We start from the raw sequence: 18,646 nt of genomic DNA, 5'->3' as shown, positions 1-18,646 counted from the left end.
GAGTACATAGGAGCACATTTATAGCAATATAAGAAATCCAGCTTCCGAACCCTGTTGTCCCTAAAGACACCTGAATTTACATTTCCCACTTCTTAGTGCCAAAAGAATTTAGGTACTGGGTATTCTTCCAGATGAAGGAGGTCTATTTAAAATATTTTAATATTTATAAGAGTGAGGACTGAAGTCTAAGCATACCATGCCTTCCACATAAGTGCCCTAACAAGCTGTGTTCACTCTCATGGCCTCATGAATATTTAGAGATACTTATGAAGAAAAACAGCTTAACCTGAAGATATGCATGCCTGATCTGTGACCAGTTACAAGATAACTATTCTCACTGTATGTGGTAAGCACAGTCCCCCATTCTGAAAACTTCTAATACGGTAAGACACATTTTCCTGTATCACTAGCTTAAGATTGTTACCCTTACTCCATATTTCAGAGTCCTTTCTGGTCCAAAGAATATCAGTAGTTTTGCTGAAACCAGAATAATAAAATGTGCACAGACCATGAGTCAGAGAGGAAGACTTTTCTATGTACAAGCCAGACATCCTTTGTGAAACACAGTGCTTCCCTTGAGCAGATTTTGAGCAGATGTGACACTTAGAAAAATTGCATCTCCAGCACAGCATTGGATAAAGACTTTTCCATGGCCTTAGAAGACAAGTCACCTCTGCTGCTTCCCAGCTATCCTCCAGGGGAGCAGATGAGACCGGAGGCAACAGATGCTGTCAGAGAAAACAATTTTCAGTCATGCTTTACACCACCAAAGATGGCACTTTACCTAAACTTGCTTCAGCGTTACCACATTTTAAGCAACTACTAGCAGCTACTATTTCGTGTCCTATTTGCTCTGTAATCTCCCCAGCAGCCTAAGGAAGATCAAAACTTACAGGAGAACAGTAGAACTGGCCCTTTTATCCATGGCTTGCTGGTGAAAAATAGTACAAATCAGACATTAAATTACTACAATTATCACGACAGCTTATTTTTAAGCTATTTCTCTTGCAGTGACACAAATTTACAAAGATCCTACAGAAAATAATTCACAACACAGCAAATTTCTACCTCTACCAGACTTATTTTCTAAAATGAAAAAAAAAAAAAAAGTACTAGCTATTCAGGAAAGTTGCAAAAGGCCACCAAGGGACTAGAAATGAACACCCTGTCATATTTAGTGATCCATTTCTTAATCTGAGCAGTTCACAATAGGTATAGAGCTGTATAGGGCAAGGGTTCAGCAGGAAGAGTGGGAAGAACGTTGGGACACTTGCACAATGCCTTAACCTCTGCTATGCTACGGGTCTTCCACTTGCCACTCAGAGCCTTTCCCTGGAGCACTGCAGTCTTTAGTTTGCAAGTTTGCAGCCTTCCCCATGTCCACTCGGAGGACACTGTGGCAATGTTTTCATCCTTGTCCTTCTGCCCTTGTTCTGTTCTCCCAGCTCTGCACCTGCAAAGCCTGAGCCTGCTATGTCAGGTTTCCCATGGAAAGTGATTGACTTCGTTCCCCCCCTCACCCTTTACTACTCCCATTTTGTAACTTTTACACAAGAGAAAAAACAAAAACCTAGTGAATAACACATTACAGTCGACCTTTAAATAGCAGACAGGCATTTCCCAGTGACATCCATGCACAAAGCTTAACAATCAATTAACGTGCAACTCTTGCCGCTGATCAGCGCGTGCTCCAATCAGCGCTAACAGCATCACAAGCAGGAGCGACCAGCAGGAGTTTCCCCGATGAGAACTATATTGTTATTATCAGAAAAGTACTATGGCAGACCACCTGCCGCACTAGAGAGGACACCCAGGGGAGAGGAGTCACCTGGGCAGATCCCTGAGATGATTTTCTTCTTTTCTGGCCATTGGAGAGTGTTTTTCCTTAAGGTTCTTCACTGTTCCTTTCTCTGTCTTTTTTGTTGTTTTTTTTTGTTTGTTTGTTTTATTGTCATCATAAGTAACTGTTACCATTAAAGTTGTCATTTGCCATCAGCTGTGGACTGTCTCATCATCCTTTGTGCAACAGGTCAGCTTGAAAATACTAATTCATATTGAAAGAAAGTACAGAAAATGGCAATAATTCTTGTGGAGGATTAAGCACAGGTTTATAAAGCAGCGGGTTTATCAACCACATTATACTTGAACATTTGTATTACTGCAATGACCTCAATGAACACAAGGACTCAAAATCAGAAAATAATTTTCTGTACAGCTTCCTTCTGCAACAATGTATTTGTATTAACCAAAATGTTCTTAAAATTTACACCATTTTCTACAAAGTCACCGTGACAATTAAGCACTGGCTCTATGCTAAATACAATATAAAAAAAACCAGTTGCCTCAAAGATATAAGAACTCCAAAAGCAGAAGCTATATTTTGAAGAATTCCAATAGCCATATGGATATTATTTTTTTGGCTCAGTTAAAAAATGAAAAACTAAAAACACTGTACACTTGTGGTTTTCCAGGTTCATGTGATCCACACAGTGTCTAAACCAGAAACAGGTAATCAGCAATTAAACAATATCCTTGGGTTTAAAATATATTAGCAATACATAACACACTGGTGTTATTTTTAACATATGAAATATCCTTTCATATAATTTATGGCTTATATAGTCCTTGACTGCTGGGATGTACTCATTCTTTCTTTTTGGTAAAGTCATATGGTTTCCACCACTGCGCAAACTGCAACACCTTCTTCCTCTGATCCTCAAAATTCTGTCTGATTCCTTTTCTCCAGAGCCGCGGTTCCAAGTCCAGCATGCCACCAATGATTTCCTTTGCAAGTAGAACAAAGATAGATAATGATATATGCAAAATTACCATATCACTTAACACTATTTTACCATAGAATATATCATAGAATCATAGAATCATAGAATACCAAGCTGGAAGGGACCTCAAGGCTCATCTGGGCCAACCTTTCTAGCACAATCTAGACGAGATGCCCCAGCACCATGTCCAGCTGAGTCTGAAACGTGTTCAGCGTAGCGGAGTCAACCACTTCCCTGGGGAGATTATTCCAATGATTGACTGTTCTCATTGTGAAAAATTTACCTCTCGTGTCCCATCGGAATCTCCCTGGGAGTAACTTGTACCCGTTACCCCTTGTCCTCACCATGTGACTCCCATATATAGAAATATATATTTTCAAATGATGAGATTATTTGTCACTGTTTTCTTCAAGCGCTAGTTATTAAAACTGGAAATTCTGAAAAATATACTAATTCAAAAATTAGAACTGTAGTTGTTAGATGGTTGCCTCAGCAAAATTCTTTCAAGTACAGCATAGCAATGCACTGCATAAATATCCTAACATTGCAAGACTGTTAATATATTAGTATATTCATGACTAAAAAGAGAAAAGTTCAGAAAAAAGAAAGCTGACCACTTTGCTCTTAACTCTTCTTGAAATAAGTTGTATTTCTCCCCAATCACTCTTAATGTTTTTGCAATATTGACTCTTTCAATAAATGACTGCTGTGCATAATAAAGAAAGGAAGATTTTATTGCAGCTCTTCCTGTATATACTATACTCTCTATACATGGAGTAATTCAACCACACGTGTATTATACTAGGAGTTGTCTGTGACTCTGTATGTGTATACACCCTAATTTATACAAGCAGAAGCCAGTGCACCTATGAGAGAATACTATGGTGATGAAAACCCTTTTTTTAAAATTCTTCTTCTTAAATAGATGCAAGTACTTTCCATCTGTTAGACTATATGTCAAATATCTAGAGTTCCTATTAATTCAAAAGAAACATGGATCTAGATCACATTCTGAGTATCAGCCAGTGAAGAAATCAATTATTCCTTTATTCAACAAGCTAAGTTATAATGACTCACCAAGAAAAGCCAGCTAATAAATTGGGATAAGGTACATCAAAGTGACTGTTCTGGCAGCATCTGTTTTAATTACTTAAATTTACAAAATAGAGTATAACTGGTAAATTGATCTTTTACACGACAATACCTTTCCAAAGTAATGAGGGAACTTGTGTTGATCTTCAATGACATGAGCAAATCCTCCTTGAAGGCCAAAGTCCACAGAAAAGTATGGTAATCCTTTAGGAACCTATACACACACACCCACATTTTTAGATTTAGTAAGCATTTAGTTAGCATTTAGTAGGCATTTAGTTAACCTCCCTACAACTTAATGAATTTGAAAGTGGTTTTACAGTTGATACTATCTCATTTTATTTTAAACCACCTCTCAAACCAAGTATGTATAGTATAAAATTGAAACAGTAAAACAAATAGGCAGGGGGAAAGAACAACACACAACAACTAGATAAAAAGACACTGAAAACTGAAAAGATTGCTGGGTGGCAGAACCTCCAGAGGACACCGCTGCAGCAGCAGGTAAGAGACGGTGAGGGAGCAGACAGCAGCATCCACACTGAGCAAATGCCTTCCTGACTCCACGCCTCTGAATTACATGGGTTGAGTAGAAATTTTAAGAAATTTTAAGACAAACACCAGCAAGTTGCATTTATTAAAGATAAGGTGTTGTGTGATAACAGGAAATATTTACCCAGAGGAAACATTGATGCTCGGGGGGGAGGGGAAAGACTGCTATGGAGCGGAATACACTACCAGAAAACCCCACTACATGACTGGAAGTTATCATTAACCTGCCGAATCAGATAATTTAATAATTTAGTCAGCCTACAGAGGAGACACTGGTTATCCTGCCACAAGGAAAGACACTTCAGTCTGACAGAGTGAGAGGTGGATTCATTTATTGCTACAGTATTGCAAGGAATTTCTGCTGTTTCACTGAAACAAGTTATTTACCACTCTTTTAATTGTTGAGGATGTTCCTGTACAGATAAGATTTACAAAGCCTCAAATTCATAAGCGTTTCCTCTGCTACAGTCCAAATAACTGCGCAATTTTCACAAGGCATACTCCATATATTGCTTGAAAATTCACTCTAAAAATAATTTACAATTTAATACAGAGCGGCAATGTAGCATAGCAAGAAACATAAAACATTTTAAACTAACTAAAAAAAAAATAATCATTAAATAAGGAAAAAATGGGTCAGCGGGTGACACCTTAAGGAAAATGTCAGCTTTATCTTATTTGTGTCTAGCAGTGTATCGGGTCTGGCTGGAATGGTGCTCATTTTTGTCCTTTTCATCCATTTCGTCCATTTTCGTCCACAGCAGCCCATATGGTTCTGCGTTTTGGACTGGTGACTAAAGCAGTGTTGATAACAGGCCAGTGTTTTGGCTATTGCTGACAAGTACTTGCTGCCGGCTCAGCTCTCCCGGCTGTGTCAACTCCCAGCCCATTGCCCACCCCCAGCTCCCTCGCTGCGGGGAGCAGAGGGAGAAGCAGAGAAGGCCTTGATGCTATGCAAGGGCTGGATGCTCAGGCTCTGCCTCTGGACACCATAGTCCCAATTTCTGCATACAATCCACTCATTAGATGATGTCTCAGCTATGTCTGACCCTCCTTCCAGGCACCACCATCTCCTAATACAGCTCTCCAACTTCCCAGACCTCAGCTTGGTCTCTAACCTATACTCTCATATCTTCCTGAAGGCTACAGGCAGTTCTTTTACCCTAAAATAATGTTAAAATCACACAACTGTGTAACAATTTACACTCACATGCATTTTATTAATTTAAAGAAGTGTCGTGGCTTAATCTGAAAACTGGCCTACCTTCAAATGGGTATATAATACAGTCACAAAAATGTATGGCTAAGATGCTTAAAGAAATCAAATGTCCTGATGCCCTAGCATGTCTCAAGAAAATTATACTTCCTTTATTTGTGACACATATTGGCTTTCCCCGTTCTGAAACACCAGTGAGCAGAAGATACCCAAAACATACCTATTGTTTTGTCTGTTTACATCCACCTTAAGTTTAAAGTCTTCCCTAAGTCCTTGCTAAAAATTAATTGAATTCCTTCGTGTCTGCACCCAGCAGTGCCAGCGAACAACTATCTTCTTTAAAGCCATCTCCTACATACAGAAAACTACCATTACATCCCATTTCAGTCTTTTCTTTCGTAGACTGCGCAACCCCTAAACCAGTTTCTTTAGTTAAATTTTCTAACCTATGCTCTCCTCTTCTGTAACTGTCTTAAAATGCTGTGCCCAAAACCAGACACAAATTTTCCAGGTGAAGCCTCACCACTTTGAATAAGGTGACCCATAACTGACTCCCATTACATTTATACAACATTTCAGCTTACGTGGCAGAATAAATTTTGTCTTTTTGCTACATTTGCTGCCACTGTTGGTTTAGTTCAAGAGTCATCACAATATAAAAAAAACTCTCCTACTATACAGATACCCAATCCCTTACTCTTCTGTATTTAATTTCTCTCTTTGTCATATCAGGCTTCATGTCTCATTATTAAAACCCATCTCCTCTTTCTCCTAAACTAGGATTTTTTTTAGTGCAAAGGTGCTATGTTTACTAAACGACACTTTCAGAAATTAAGTATTATTACTACATAGTAGTAAACTACTTGTGGTAAAGTCTATATACCACACATCTTTCACTTTAGTATTAAAAAGATGGAACAATCTTTGAACCTAACAGTTTCAGCATTCTTCCTTTAAGATTTATATATACAAAGATGTTTCAGTTTAGTATCCAGGAGGCAGAGAGAGTACTGTTTCCCTGTTTTAGAAAAAAAGACTTATAATAATATTTATATTTTTGCTTCATAAACTTAGCAACACAAAAGGCTGTTCTAGGTCAGTGAAAAAGACACATCATATTTTTTCCAGGAAAGTAATTTGCAAATCTTTGATCTACCTTAATTCTTAATCAAGAAAATTATGCTGGTACATGTCCTCAAAGTGGCAGCTTTGTTCTCAACCAATGCTTGCAGCTCAGTCCAACTACTGTTGAAATAAATGGGAATCTTTTCCCTAATGTCAGTTAGGAGTTCAGTCAGACTCTTAATTCTCATCATGCTTATGCCATCTCCTGATCCACTAATCTAATTGTGTTCCCTTTCTTCCCTCTTTGAAGCAGTTAATAACAAAAAAGGATGAGAAGAATTTGCTGAGAAATTCAGTGTTCAATACATTTCATTACTTACAGATTTCCGAATATCTTTTGAAGAAAGATCAATTAACTTCTTGTTCACGGACCACTCTTCATCAGACTCCATTATAGCTTTCTGTAAAATCATTTTATCTAAATGTGAAAGTAGTCCTTCATACAGCAAGCAAAGAACTAACTTTTCAATGTAGTGAAGTACATTGCACTGCAAGTACCAATTATTTCTTAACAAAGTAACTTTATTTTTGGCAACCTTTTTGATTTCCAGTACTTACTTACTTTATAAAGGCATCATATAATATCCTCACATTCACATAATTCTATTCCTCTTTTTTTTTTTTTTTAAATTTAACTTTTGCCTGACGCAAATTATCTCTAACAAGTCTCAACTAAAAGGTCACATTCTCTTCTTACTAAGCTTATACAAAACCTCTTATGAATTCATTACAGTATATTAGCCTTTTTTCTTTTTTGAACACTAAGAGAAGAATCCAGCTTAGAAGGCTGATTGCGCTTAAAAACCTTTAAAGCTGCCCCTGTATCCCCCATAGTATGGAAGTGGGTACAGTGTAGCATAGTGTAGGTATCTTTTAAATTTCATTTGCTGTGTATTTTAAAGGTGGAAACTTCTGAAAGGAAGTTTTATGCACATGACATTGCATTAAATCTTGTACTTCGTCTCTCCTTTAGCATTCAGACAAAACATAAGTTTTACCAGCATTTGAAGCATAGCAATGACATCAACCAGGTGGAGAGTTTCAAACATGGTAGAATTTACTGCATTGCTGTTCATCATACTGACTGCTCCACTTCATCAAAAACCAATCACGTTATTTATTTCCCGAAAACAAAAACAGTATTTCAAAGAACAAATAAAATAATTTACTTATAAAAGGCAAATCACAATCCAGTTGCTGAAAGCCGAAAGGTCTCAGTTGTAGGCAAAAGGTTCAATGAGCCTTTCCTTACAAGGTCAGTGGAAAGAGACCAGAAAAGCTACAGAAGAAATATCTATCATGCTCTCTTATGTTCATCAGAGACCTAAGACGTGTAAAATTTGGGCCTACTGAAATAAAATGGGGATGAAACATTATATATTGGTATTTCTTAAAACAGCTGACATTATTCTCCTCATTTTATGGTTGCCAAGGCACACGTATGGGGTTTTAAGTTTATACTACAAGACTTAAGTGAGAAGTATTGCAATCCTTACAGCACTTCAAGAAACTACAGTTCTCTCATCTTCTTCCAGTATTTTTCAGTGCAGTCAGACTTGAGGCAACCGCACAGTGCCATACAGCTCTTCCACTGAGTACTTGAAAAACAGAATTACCTCACAGGGCTTGTTTTAAGATCAAGGAATAGGATCAAAGAATGGATCAAGAAGTAGGATCAAAGAATCCATCTTTTCAAAAATAGTACTTGAATATCAAAAAAAGTTTTCCAGAAATAGATGAATTATGATAAATACATTCAAATTACCTAAGAAAAAACATTTTCGTGTACCTTAAAGTAGATTGGAGCCACATCTCCTACTTCTTTTGGAAGAGGAATGCATTCATATACCATGTGATACCGTTTCTTCATACTCATGTTTGTTTCTAGGAACACGCAGTCCAAGTTTTTAGCTTCAAACATTTTCACCAATGCATTTCTGAACATCTGTTTAAATAAAAAAAAAAGTATAATTTGAGTTTGCTTTTCAAAGCCTCCAGATATAATATTTTATATTATTTCACTATATTATACAATATACATATATACAATATATACATTATATTCATAATAAACTCATAATAAAATGGATAACAGCAGCAATCATACTAGGAAAATTCCATATTATTCAACAATTTAACATGAACTGTATTTCCTAACACACAAAGATAAGAAGTCTAGAAAACTATTGTGAAATACACATTATAATTAACACTACAGGCTCAGTTTTAATAAATACCACATGTTTTTACAGTTGAAATTAAAACTATGTTGAACTTCATAGCTGTGATGCTCCATAAAACAATATGGCTTTAACAGTAGGTCCCAACCTTACAATTTCTAAGTTAATGTCTTGGCTTGTATTGACTCTAGATACCATTATCCTTCCACCAGTCATTCCAATTACACAGTTTAAAAAAAAAAAAAAAAAAAAAAAAAAAGAAGACATTTCCACTAGGCATACTTGACCTTTAAGGAAAATATTAACGCTGCCTCCGAAGAAAGCCATAGCTATAACCACCATCTTCACTGTGTGGAAGCTAACCAAATGCAATACTGTAATACATCTGGCCTCAGTGTAACCAGTTCCCCTTAGAGATTAGGTGCTGCAACTATTCAAAGTGCATTTCAATTTATAATTCTGCTACCTCCAGCGTCAGGGCCCTGCACACACTCAACAGGCTCTGCAGCCTCTCGTACCTGCTGGGGCTCTGGCTGCCCACGCAGATGGGCAGCTCTGACGTGGGGCAGCTATAAGCTGGCGTCAGACACAGCAGAAAGCTGGGGAAAAAAGGGCTGTGAGAAGTGGGGGCCTGGCCCCCCTTCACTCCTGGGCTGCAATTAAGCTCAGGAGCTCACTGTTGGTCTTTGCCTGAGCTAAGTTTTAGGGATGCCTGTGCCCAGCCATGTGCCTGGCTGATCTTGACCCTGACTTGCTGACTTGACCTTGAACCTAACTCATCCCTGCAGACTTGTCTGGCCATCACTGGGCTGTGGCTGACCCTGCCTACCATCATGGCACCTGCTCTCTTCTCCTGGCTTGGGTACCATGGGACTCCACCTTGTCACTGACGTGCCTTCCCCCACCTGCCTTGCCCATCACCTTCCATCCACCCCTGCCTTGCCTTCCCTGTAGAGCAGCCCACTCTTGCCGCTCCCTGACTCTTGGCAGTTGGTATCTGTATCCAAGATATGCAATAGCATCATTCCACAGCTTACAGTGTCAATGCTGAACTAAACTATTAAGCACAAGAGATTATTTCAGAGACTCATTTGGACTCATTTTCAAATGCACAGAAGATCTGACTTTGTGACAGGGTGAATGCTTCTAAAAGTGTCTCAAGATCTTGAAAACTGCTTTTTTTAAAATGAAGATTTTTATATTATACATGCTCCCTATATCATTTCCACAGTGTAAGCCCAGAAATCACTGAAACTGGATGAGCCTCATAGACCACAGGTACCATAGCTCTACAACTCACATAACTCATAGGTTTGTCCTTTTTGCATTGATTTTTTTTTCAGTTAACAATGCTTACAAGTACAAACAACACAATTTAAAGGCTAATCCCATCTAAAGGTTTAAGATTTCCTATGTAAATGGAAAGTTGATGAATCAAACAAGCATAAGCAAATACACATATTCAGAAACATCAGCAAGTACTGAAGTAAAACAGATGGAAAACAAATCACTACCAGGTTTTCAATGCAAAAGGACTAGAAATTAAGCTCTCTTCTCCCCACCTCTTTGTCATCTTGTACAGTATGAATCAAACTAAACGTCTAAGAAACTTGGCCCAATATATATCTTAACCAGGTATTTAAGCTCTCCAAAGCAGGCCCTCGTGCCCTGAATTCTTCCTCACAAAGAAGCTGCTCCATGCTGTGACAAGAAAACGCTACCACCCCCCCCAACACAACCGATGAAAAACAGCTAGAAGATACTGCCCAGCGAACAGATCACTGTAGCATGACTGATACAGGACTTTACTGCACAGAGCAACAGACAACTCTGAATTAATAGCTCGTTGTCTTCTCCCCCTCACCCCGGCCCCCAGACCTCTACTTCTGAAATACATCAAAGCAAGCAACTGCAGCGAGATAAGAGAAACATTAAACCAAAGGTTGGGAAGGACTATTACTTAGAGTTGCTACCCTGCAATATCAACTGAAATACAAATCCACTGAAAAGCCTAGAATATCTGCAGATGTTAGCTATCGCTTCCCAGACTGCAATTTCTTGTTTTTAAATACATTGCACTTTTCCTCCAAATTCTGAGCGGGCCAAAACATCAAGGATAATTAGCATTGGAAAGGACAAAACCATTCATAAGAGCAAATAAGAGGGCTTGGCTTATGCTCAGATGCACACGACTGATATGTGTAACAGTTCAGGCAATACAGGACATGTAAAGATTTATCTTTTCATATTAAAAATGTTACACGCATATTTACTTTGGCAAGTGAGTACATCAGTCACAATATGTTAAGTTCAACACACAATATGTTTAATTCAAGTGCCTGAAGGCATACAGTATAAAAGAACCCTTCTTGCTTTATTCCAACATATCTTAAAAAAAAAATCCCATGGCAAAAACATGTGCTCAATACAATATTTTATGAATATTTAAAGTGTGATAATTTTTTTTTCCCCTCAACAGCAATATAAAATACCACTCTAGCGTCAGAAAGTTAGTTTAGTCCCTGAGTAAATGTATGCTTATACTCCTGCTAAAACCTTCCAGACTCCTCCTACAAACTACATAGAAGCTGGGGAAAAAAAAAAAATAAAAAAAAAAATCCGTGTCCATCACCTCCCAAAGTACTTTGTTGCAAAGAAATGTTTAAACTGCCTATGAATGTATTCACAGGGTCAATGGATAATGGTTTTACCAACCAGTTGCATTTTCTAGTGCAGACAAGACTAGCGCTGAACACAGGAATTGCATTTGCGTATCTGTTCTTTATCCTATTTTCCTTCTCATACAAATTTAGAAAAATTATCCTCTATTTAGTTAAAAGAGGTTAGGATAAAGAGAAGATATAGAACAAACGTATTTATCACTTTTCCACATGCTCAGTTGTTCCTCCTGATCCCTACTTGTTGTACTTATTTGCTTCTTATCCAACTTTCTTAGGCATTTCTGTCATTTACAAAAGAACTCCTTTCCCTTCCTGCTTGGGAGGAGCATAATTTACTAGGAACCACTGTATAAAAAATACATCAGCCATGAGAATCAATGTGGGGAGCAAATGTGGAAAGTCAGAGAATCCATCTGCCAGGCTTAAAGCAAATTACTTAAGCCATTTCAAACTCATGAATTAATCTGCTTTTAAATCTAAGCAACTGCAAGCAACGAAGCCTTTCTCTAGTCTGAAATAGTATCCAATATTTTGATATAAGAGGTTGCAAGTTGTTTTTCCCTTGTAATAATCCTGATTGGGGAGGGGGGGGGGGGGGGGAGGACCATTCACTGTCAATCTCTTAGGCAGAACCTTGTTACATTCCTGCCTTGATTTTCCTTTTCCAAAGAAAACAGAACTCAAAACCTTCAAAATGTCTTCATAAGAGAGTTGGAAAGCATGACCCATTGTGCTTGGCACTTTATTCTAACAATTCTTTTCAAAAAAGTAGGAAATTGGATTCTAACAGGGACCTCACTGATTTGAAGAATGAGATAGTTCTCTCTCAATTGTCACTCACCCAAAACCCAGATTAACTTAAAAAAACTGAAGATATGTAAACAACATATGTTCAGCTTATGTTTCATTATAAGTGATCCTTCTGCCCTGACAATCTTTTTCTTTTCCTTGGCACTCCCAAGGAAATCCTAACTGCCAAGCCAGTTATTCCGCTTTCTGTAAGGGATCAACTGTACCTACGTTACCCCCGAGAGATGTTTCTCTAATCTGGTTTCAAAGACCTCCAACAACAGAGGTTCTGCAGCATTCCAGGCAACTCTTTCTAGTGTTTACTAATGAGAACTTTTCTTCAGTGTTTACCCTGTATCTCCCTTTTTCAATTTTTGACCACTAATTTTCATCCACAATGCGAGAATGTTCTGCCCCTTAGTGGAATCAGAAAAGAGCTGCCAGGCTGGAAAATATGAAAATAGCTACTTATGACAAGTATATTATTATTCAAAACAACATTATTTTACAAAAATGTTAGACCATGAGACAGTTTCTCAGCTGACCTGGATTTCTTCCCAGATGTCTTCATCCAACAGAGTGGCTGCAGTATGGTGCTGCAGAGGGGCTATCAGGCAGTGACCTTCAGTAAGGGACTGGTTGCTTGGTAGAGACAAGTATACCTACAAAAGCAAACAAAAACTGAAGTGCCCATTTTTCTAGCGTTAAAAACCTTCCCATTGCTAAGGCTAAGAAACACATAATTTGCTAAAATTCAAACCAATAGAAGCCATTACCTTCTAATTACAGAAAGGTACTAGTAATTTTAGTGTTTTTAAAAAAGGTTCCATTATCCGTCGGTAGCTCCAGTGAACTAGTAGTATCCAGACAGCAGCTCCACCAACAAGGCAGTAACATCAGCCTTATAGACCAACTGGTATCCTAACTATTGTGAAATCACACTGTTTAGTCCATTACAATACATTTTTTATATAGATATGTATATCTGTATGCATTTTTAATAAAAAAGTAATTCATATAAAAATGCATACAGATACATCTCTGCATATGTATCTATTAGATGTATAAACACATATATATACACACACAGATACATATCTGTATGCATTTATATATAAATATATATATATAAAATCTATCTATACAAAAAAATAAGTGCAATGTACCATAATACATAGCTATCCATTTAATTCCTTGGTCTATAAAAAGTTTCAAATCAAATGAAAAATGTCAATAATAAATGAAAACTTTGGAGAAAGAATGACAAAAAAGCCTATACTAAAGCATTTCATATGTTATAAATCCCAATATTTATGCAACTTTTAAAATCATTAACAGAAACAAGAAGGTTCCCCATATCAAACTTCTATTTCAAAGGATTTTAGGCTTAAAAATTGAATTCTCCACTTAATTTTCTTTGATACCACTGAGATACAATTCTTCCCCAGTTCAAATTTCCTCCAGTGCAGTGTGATTTAGTCTTCCACAAATCCACCTACAGTGTGATCTCTGCACTCAGATCTTTCATTATTGCTCCTGTCTTCCACAAATCTGAAGTTCTGATATCAAAGATCAGCTTTACAATTCATGACAGATTTATATCTTCTTCTCCCTCACCCTTGAGAATTTGTGAAACCAGTTGGAAGGGCAAGGAAAATAAGATGCAGAACAATAAATCATTTCACAGAAGCAATTTTGTTCTTAATCTAACATTAACACTGCCTTCCTTTATTTCTTTTTTATTTTTACATTTGTGTTAAATTGCTATTTTCTTACCTTGGTGCCAATTGCAATAATAAGATGTTTAGAAAGTTCACTGCTATCAAAGCAGTATGGGCACTTTTCCATGCGTGCAGCAAGCTGCTGGTGCTCATGTATTGCTTTTCTTCTTTGTATTTCTTCCTCTTCCCCACTGCGTGCTCTTTTGGCTGCTTTAGAAACAAACATGTCATCCAGAGTGTAGTACTCTCTGTCGGTTTTTTCCATGAGCTGAAAAGATACACAGAAAAATTGCATGTATATATAAATAAGCAAGAAAAAAATACTTAGCTCTTTGTAGTACCCTTTATTGAGAAAAGTAAGCATTGCTTCCTTCCATATGGCACCTGCAGCACATGTAATCATCAGGTACATCTCCTGACAGCAGTCATACACAATCTCAGACAGCATAGGTATTAAAATATAGATGTGTGACAGCAGTGAGAAGAGTATATTACTGTATTCCATCCCAAGTTAAGGGCTAGGTATTTCAATATTATCTTGACGTAACTTCAGCTTTAAACAGATGCACAATTTTTTAAATCATATTATCATATATTATTTCGGTCTTCCCCCCCCTCCTCCTCTCCTGTTATGACTATCACTATCCATTACATCATCTCTTGTGAAATAACTAGACCATGACTCTGCCCCTCATATTCATATTCTGTGAAAACATGCCAACACTTACGCTTATCAAGTGAACAGTACTAAGCCATTTGTGAAGAAAACAGCCTTTGTCTTCAATATTTAGTCTTTCTTGAGTGCACCTGTTGCTAGATATGGATAACGAACATAACTAGCACATTACCAGAAACAAGGCTGAAAGATCCGCAGGTTTTTTGTTTGCTCATTAATTGCTACATTTTAGTTAAATGTGCCACATTTAAAAGGAAACTCTGAAAATAATAAATTTGCTATGAAGACATGCTTGAGGGTCAGTGGTATCTTACAGTATCTTAGTAGTGGAAACCCACACAAACTGGATACATCTCACCTAGATGATATTTGGGAGGGATAGAGTCTGTAGATAGGAATTGGAGGAACTGAAGGTGACACAAGGTGACAAGGTAAGAAGGTGGGCTTACGGCAACAGCAGCAAGAGACAATGAATGGAAAGGAAAGCTATAGCATCAGGCTTTATCAATCTTATTTTCATTTTGATAACAAACAAATCCCATGACATCTTGCCTAAATCAAGACTTAGCAAGTAAAGATTAACTTTTTAAAGAACTTAGGAAAGCATTTCTCCATTTTCTGCATTGGCTGCTCTACACGACTTTAAAATTATGTGCCATTAATACCCTAAACATTCAACACGCATAGCTAAAGCAAATGTAAAAAGCATTCAAAAGAATTTTTTCAAGTTTTTCCCTTTAAATGAAATCCCAGTACTGCAATACTTTTATGCTATACTTGACTGTAATTTTACCTTGAATTTCAGATTACTGAAACTAATTATCAAAATGACAGGGAGGAAAAAAAAACAGTACAGATTTCTTGATATTGGAGGTGCTGGTCCTTCAGAGTCTTGACAGATTTATGTACGAGTAGTTTTGCTCCAAGAATTGCTAAGGAAATGGTAGAAGTGTCTTCACAAGTCCTAATATATTTTAGAATACTGACGACTGGGGTAGCCCTAGCAAAGGACTAATGTCAGCTGAAGGCATTTTGAAGGCGTACTGTCATAATTGAAACACAGTCTCCAAATAAAAGAGAATCTTCCAAATATCCCAGGCATAGTTTGTGTAGATAATCTGCTATGAAAAGAAATTAAGACTTTATTTTGTAGCGTAGATAAGTCACTTTCCCCTCAAAACACAGACAACAGCTCTTGCTTTTCCTGAACACTGCCATTCTCTAACATGGACCAATAGCTTATTTTGTATATGCTCAGTACTTTCATTACCAAACAACTGAAGAGCAGCCTCCTTAATATTACTTTATTTAGTTATAATATGTTTAACTGCTTATGTGCATTTCCTACTGCAAGCCACTGCAGACCAAAATCAACAGTTCAATACTTCAACTCTGATCTTGTTCTGTTTTACTACAATGCTGTAGTCTGTATTTAAAATAAACAGGATATTCCTGAGCTGTAGAAAAAATATTTAATGGTTTGGGTGTCAAAAATCAAGTCTTTGTTCTTCTGTCATATAATCATAAGAAAGGCAAAACTGGAGCTTCAGTAGAAGAAACACCAATAAGCACTACCTACAGAATGGCACCATTTTGTTATTACCAAAAGTGAAGGTTTACTTTTCTTTTTTTTAAATAAAAAAAATCTGCCATGAGAATACAAATACAGATGAAACAAGACAGCTGGCAGACTACAAAGAGAAGAATGGAAATCAAAACACTTGGATATCAGGAGTATCACATGCAGCACAGCATACCGTTACTATTTTGCTTTGCTTGCACTTTGAAGCAGTCGTGGAAATTCCTGGTTTGTTATGCATGGTCTCTTTTAAATAGTAGTACTTTTCAAAACACCTTAAAAATACTCTACAGATTCTCTTATGCAAGTCCCTTGTGTCACAGGAACACAAGTCAAGTGTCTAGTGATGAAATTCTGAATTCTGTCTAGTGATGAAACTAATGTTCTTATTAATTAATATATCTTATTAAATGGGCTAGATGATGTCTTTCTTTAATAGTGGATAAAGTGCTATATACAATGAGACACCTGGGACCCAAAAGAGAGTGCTCACCTGAAAAGCAGTAAACTTTAAAAAAGTAAGTGCTGTCTAAAGACCAGATTTGGTTTCTCCTGGTACAGTTATGACAAACAGAAGATCACTACATTTGAAATGGTAATTCAGTAAGACCAAAAAGAAATCAGGTTGCTGTTCTTCAGGAATTGTACTTTTCTGCATCATGTTCGATGCAGTATGAAAAAAATATTCATAATTCAATGACTCAAACATAAGAGTAGGTCTGAAGCAATATAAAGTCCAATACATGACCTTGCGTGGAGTCAATGAAAACAAGCACAACTCAGGAGACTCAAGAAAACATGCTACAAATGCAACAAAAAACAAAAAACAAAAAAAAAAGAAAAGGAAAAAACCAAACCAACCAACCAGCCACTGGCAAACGTTGGAGTCACCCAGAAGAATGGCCAAAAAATTTCCCAGTTGCACCACAGAGTTCTCCCAGTGCTTCCTGGAAATCCAACAGTGGCATTAAACAATACCTTCACTTCCTCACTTCTAAACAGGCTACATATATAAGTGGAATCATGCGTATACACCACTCGTTCAATGTAGGCTCTTAGTGCAGCCTGGATCCCACCCAAGGTCTGTGCATCAGGCTAGAGTAAGTCAGTGGAGAGTCTTAAACAAAATTTTGTATTTTTCCTGGAAACAAAAAGATGTGAAGAGTTCTTCATACAGCTACAGGCTATGGGAGCAAGACAACATTGCAACTCTGTTTTAAGATGTAATATATGTTGGTCAACAGAATTAGACGAAGCACATTGGGGAAGGAAGTAAAATAAACGTAAGATTACTTTGGAGAAGGAACAAGAAAAGGTAAGTGGCAATGCAGCATTTTGGGGAGAGAAGCCCTAGTAAAGGGACATTTAGAGAACGAGTATTCACAGATCAGGTTCAGATTACCTCTACCACAGAGTCTCTACCAGCAAAAAAATTATAGATCCCATGGTAATACTAACAAATAACAGAAGATAATAAGGAATGCAAAGCAGTTCAAGAAACCAACACCCCAGCTTCAAAGACATTAAATAAGTGCTTGAAATAAGCAGGGTCTAAGAAAAAAGTTATTTTAAACATTTCAACTCGCTTGTGCAATAAAAAAAGCCTAGTCACTAATAATTCAAGTCCAATTGGATGCTCTTCAAGCACTATACCCTTCCCTTGCTGAAGAAAAACAGACAAGGAAAAAGTGGAAAAATGAGGTTTGTTTGTTTTTTTCCCCCTTTTTCACACCTTTAAGGAGAAGTTTATGAGACCTTTACTCAAGTCGTAAGTCCAGCACATCAATGCACAGTGACATTATATTGCAGTTCTGAGACAAAGAGACCAAGTTATAGATGGCCACCCTGTCCTTGCATCTCCATTTCTTGCTGTGTTTTATCACATCCTTTAGATGACTTTAGAAGAGTGTTAAAATGGGATATATTTTCACCTTTAAAAACAAGAGTCATGAAAGGACTAAGAATTTATTTGCAACTCCCATATTACCACCAGCGTCCTTCCAACATACCTCAAAACAGTTCAGGAAGTACAGAAACTAGAAAGAGGCAAAAATATCATCCAGCAAGAATTGTGTATTCCTACTGAAATAAGATACAATATGAATGTAAGTGGGAAAATCAATTCAGCAATGTTTTCTGCCTTAAAAACAAACAAAAAAACCACTAAAGACATTTAGTCTGCAATATTGGAATAGTAGCAATGAACATCACTAACATATTCTTTGCCAGAAGCAATGAAGAAAAAATGTGTTTTT

General features: G+C 37.2%; 1 protein-coding gene across 6 annotated transcripts in view; it reads right to left on the bottom strand.

The window, feature by feature from the left end:
• Positions 1–1,753: 1,753 nt before the first annotated feature.
• CWF19L2 (CWF19 like cell cycle control factor 2) overlaps positions 1,754–18,646 on the bottom strand; it is an 85,452-nt gene continuing 68,559 nt past the window's right edge. For all 6 annotated transcript variants that reach the window (XM_087757241.1, XM_087757239.1, XM_087757240.1 and 3 more), the window contains 6 exons: positions 14,192–14,404; positions 12,961–13,077; positions 8,555–8,710; positions 7,086–7,166; positions 3,985–4,086; positions 1,754–2,784 (listed from right to left, as the gene is read on the bottom strand). In XM_087757241.1, coding sequence (XP_087613367.1) covers positions 2,644–2,784; positions 3,985–4,086; positions 7,086–7,166; positions 8,555–8,710; positions 12,961–13,077; positions 14,192–14,404 — 810 coding nt within the window. In that variant the 3' untranslated portion in view covers positions 1,754–2,643. The remainder of the gene's footprint in view (positions 2,785–3,984; positions 4,087–7,085; positions 7,167–8,554; positions 8,711–12,960; positions 13,078–14,191; positions 14,405–18,646) is intronic.

This window comes from Nipponia nippon, unplaced genomic scaffold (genome assembly GCF_047370975.1).
Source record: "Nipponia nippon isolate SJK-2023a ecotype South Korea unplaced genomic scaffold, ASM4737097v1 scaffold_2, whole genome shotgun sequence".
Classification (NCBI taxonomy): domain Eukaryota; kingdom Metazoa; phylum Chordata; class Aves; order Pelecaniformes; family Threskiornithidae; genus Nipponia; species Nipponia nippon.
This window is presented reverse-complemented; position numbering and strand designations above follow the sequence as displayed.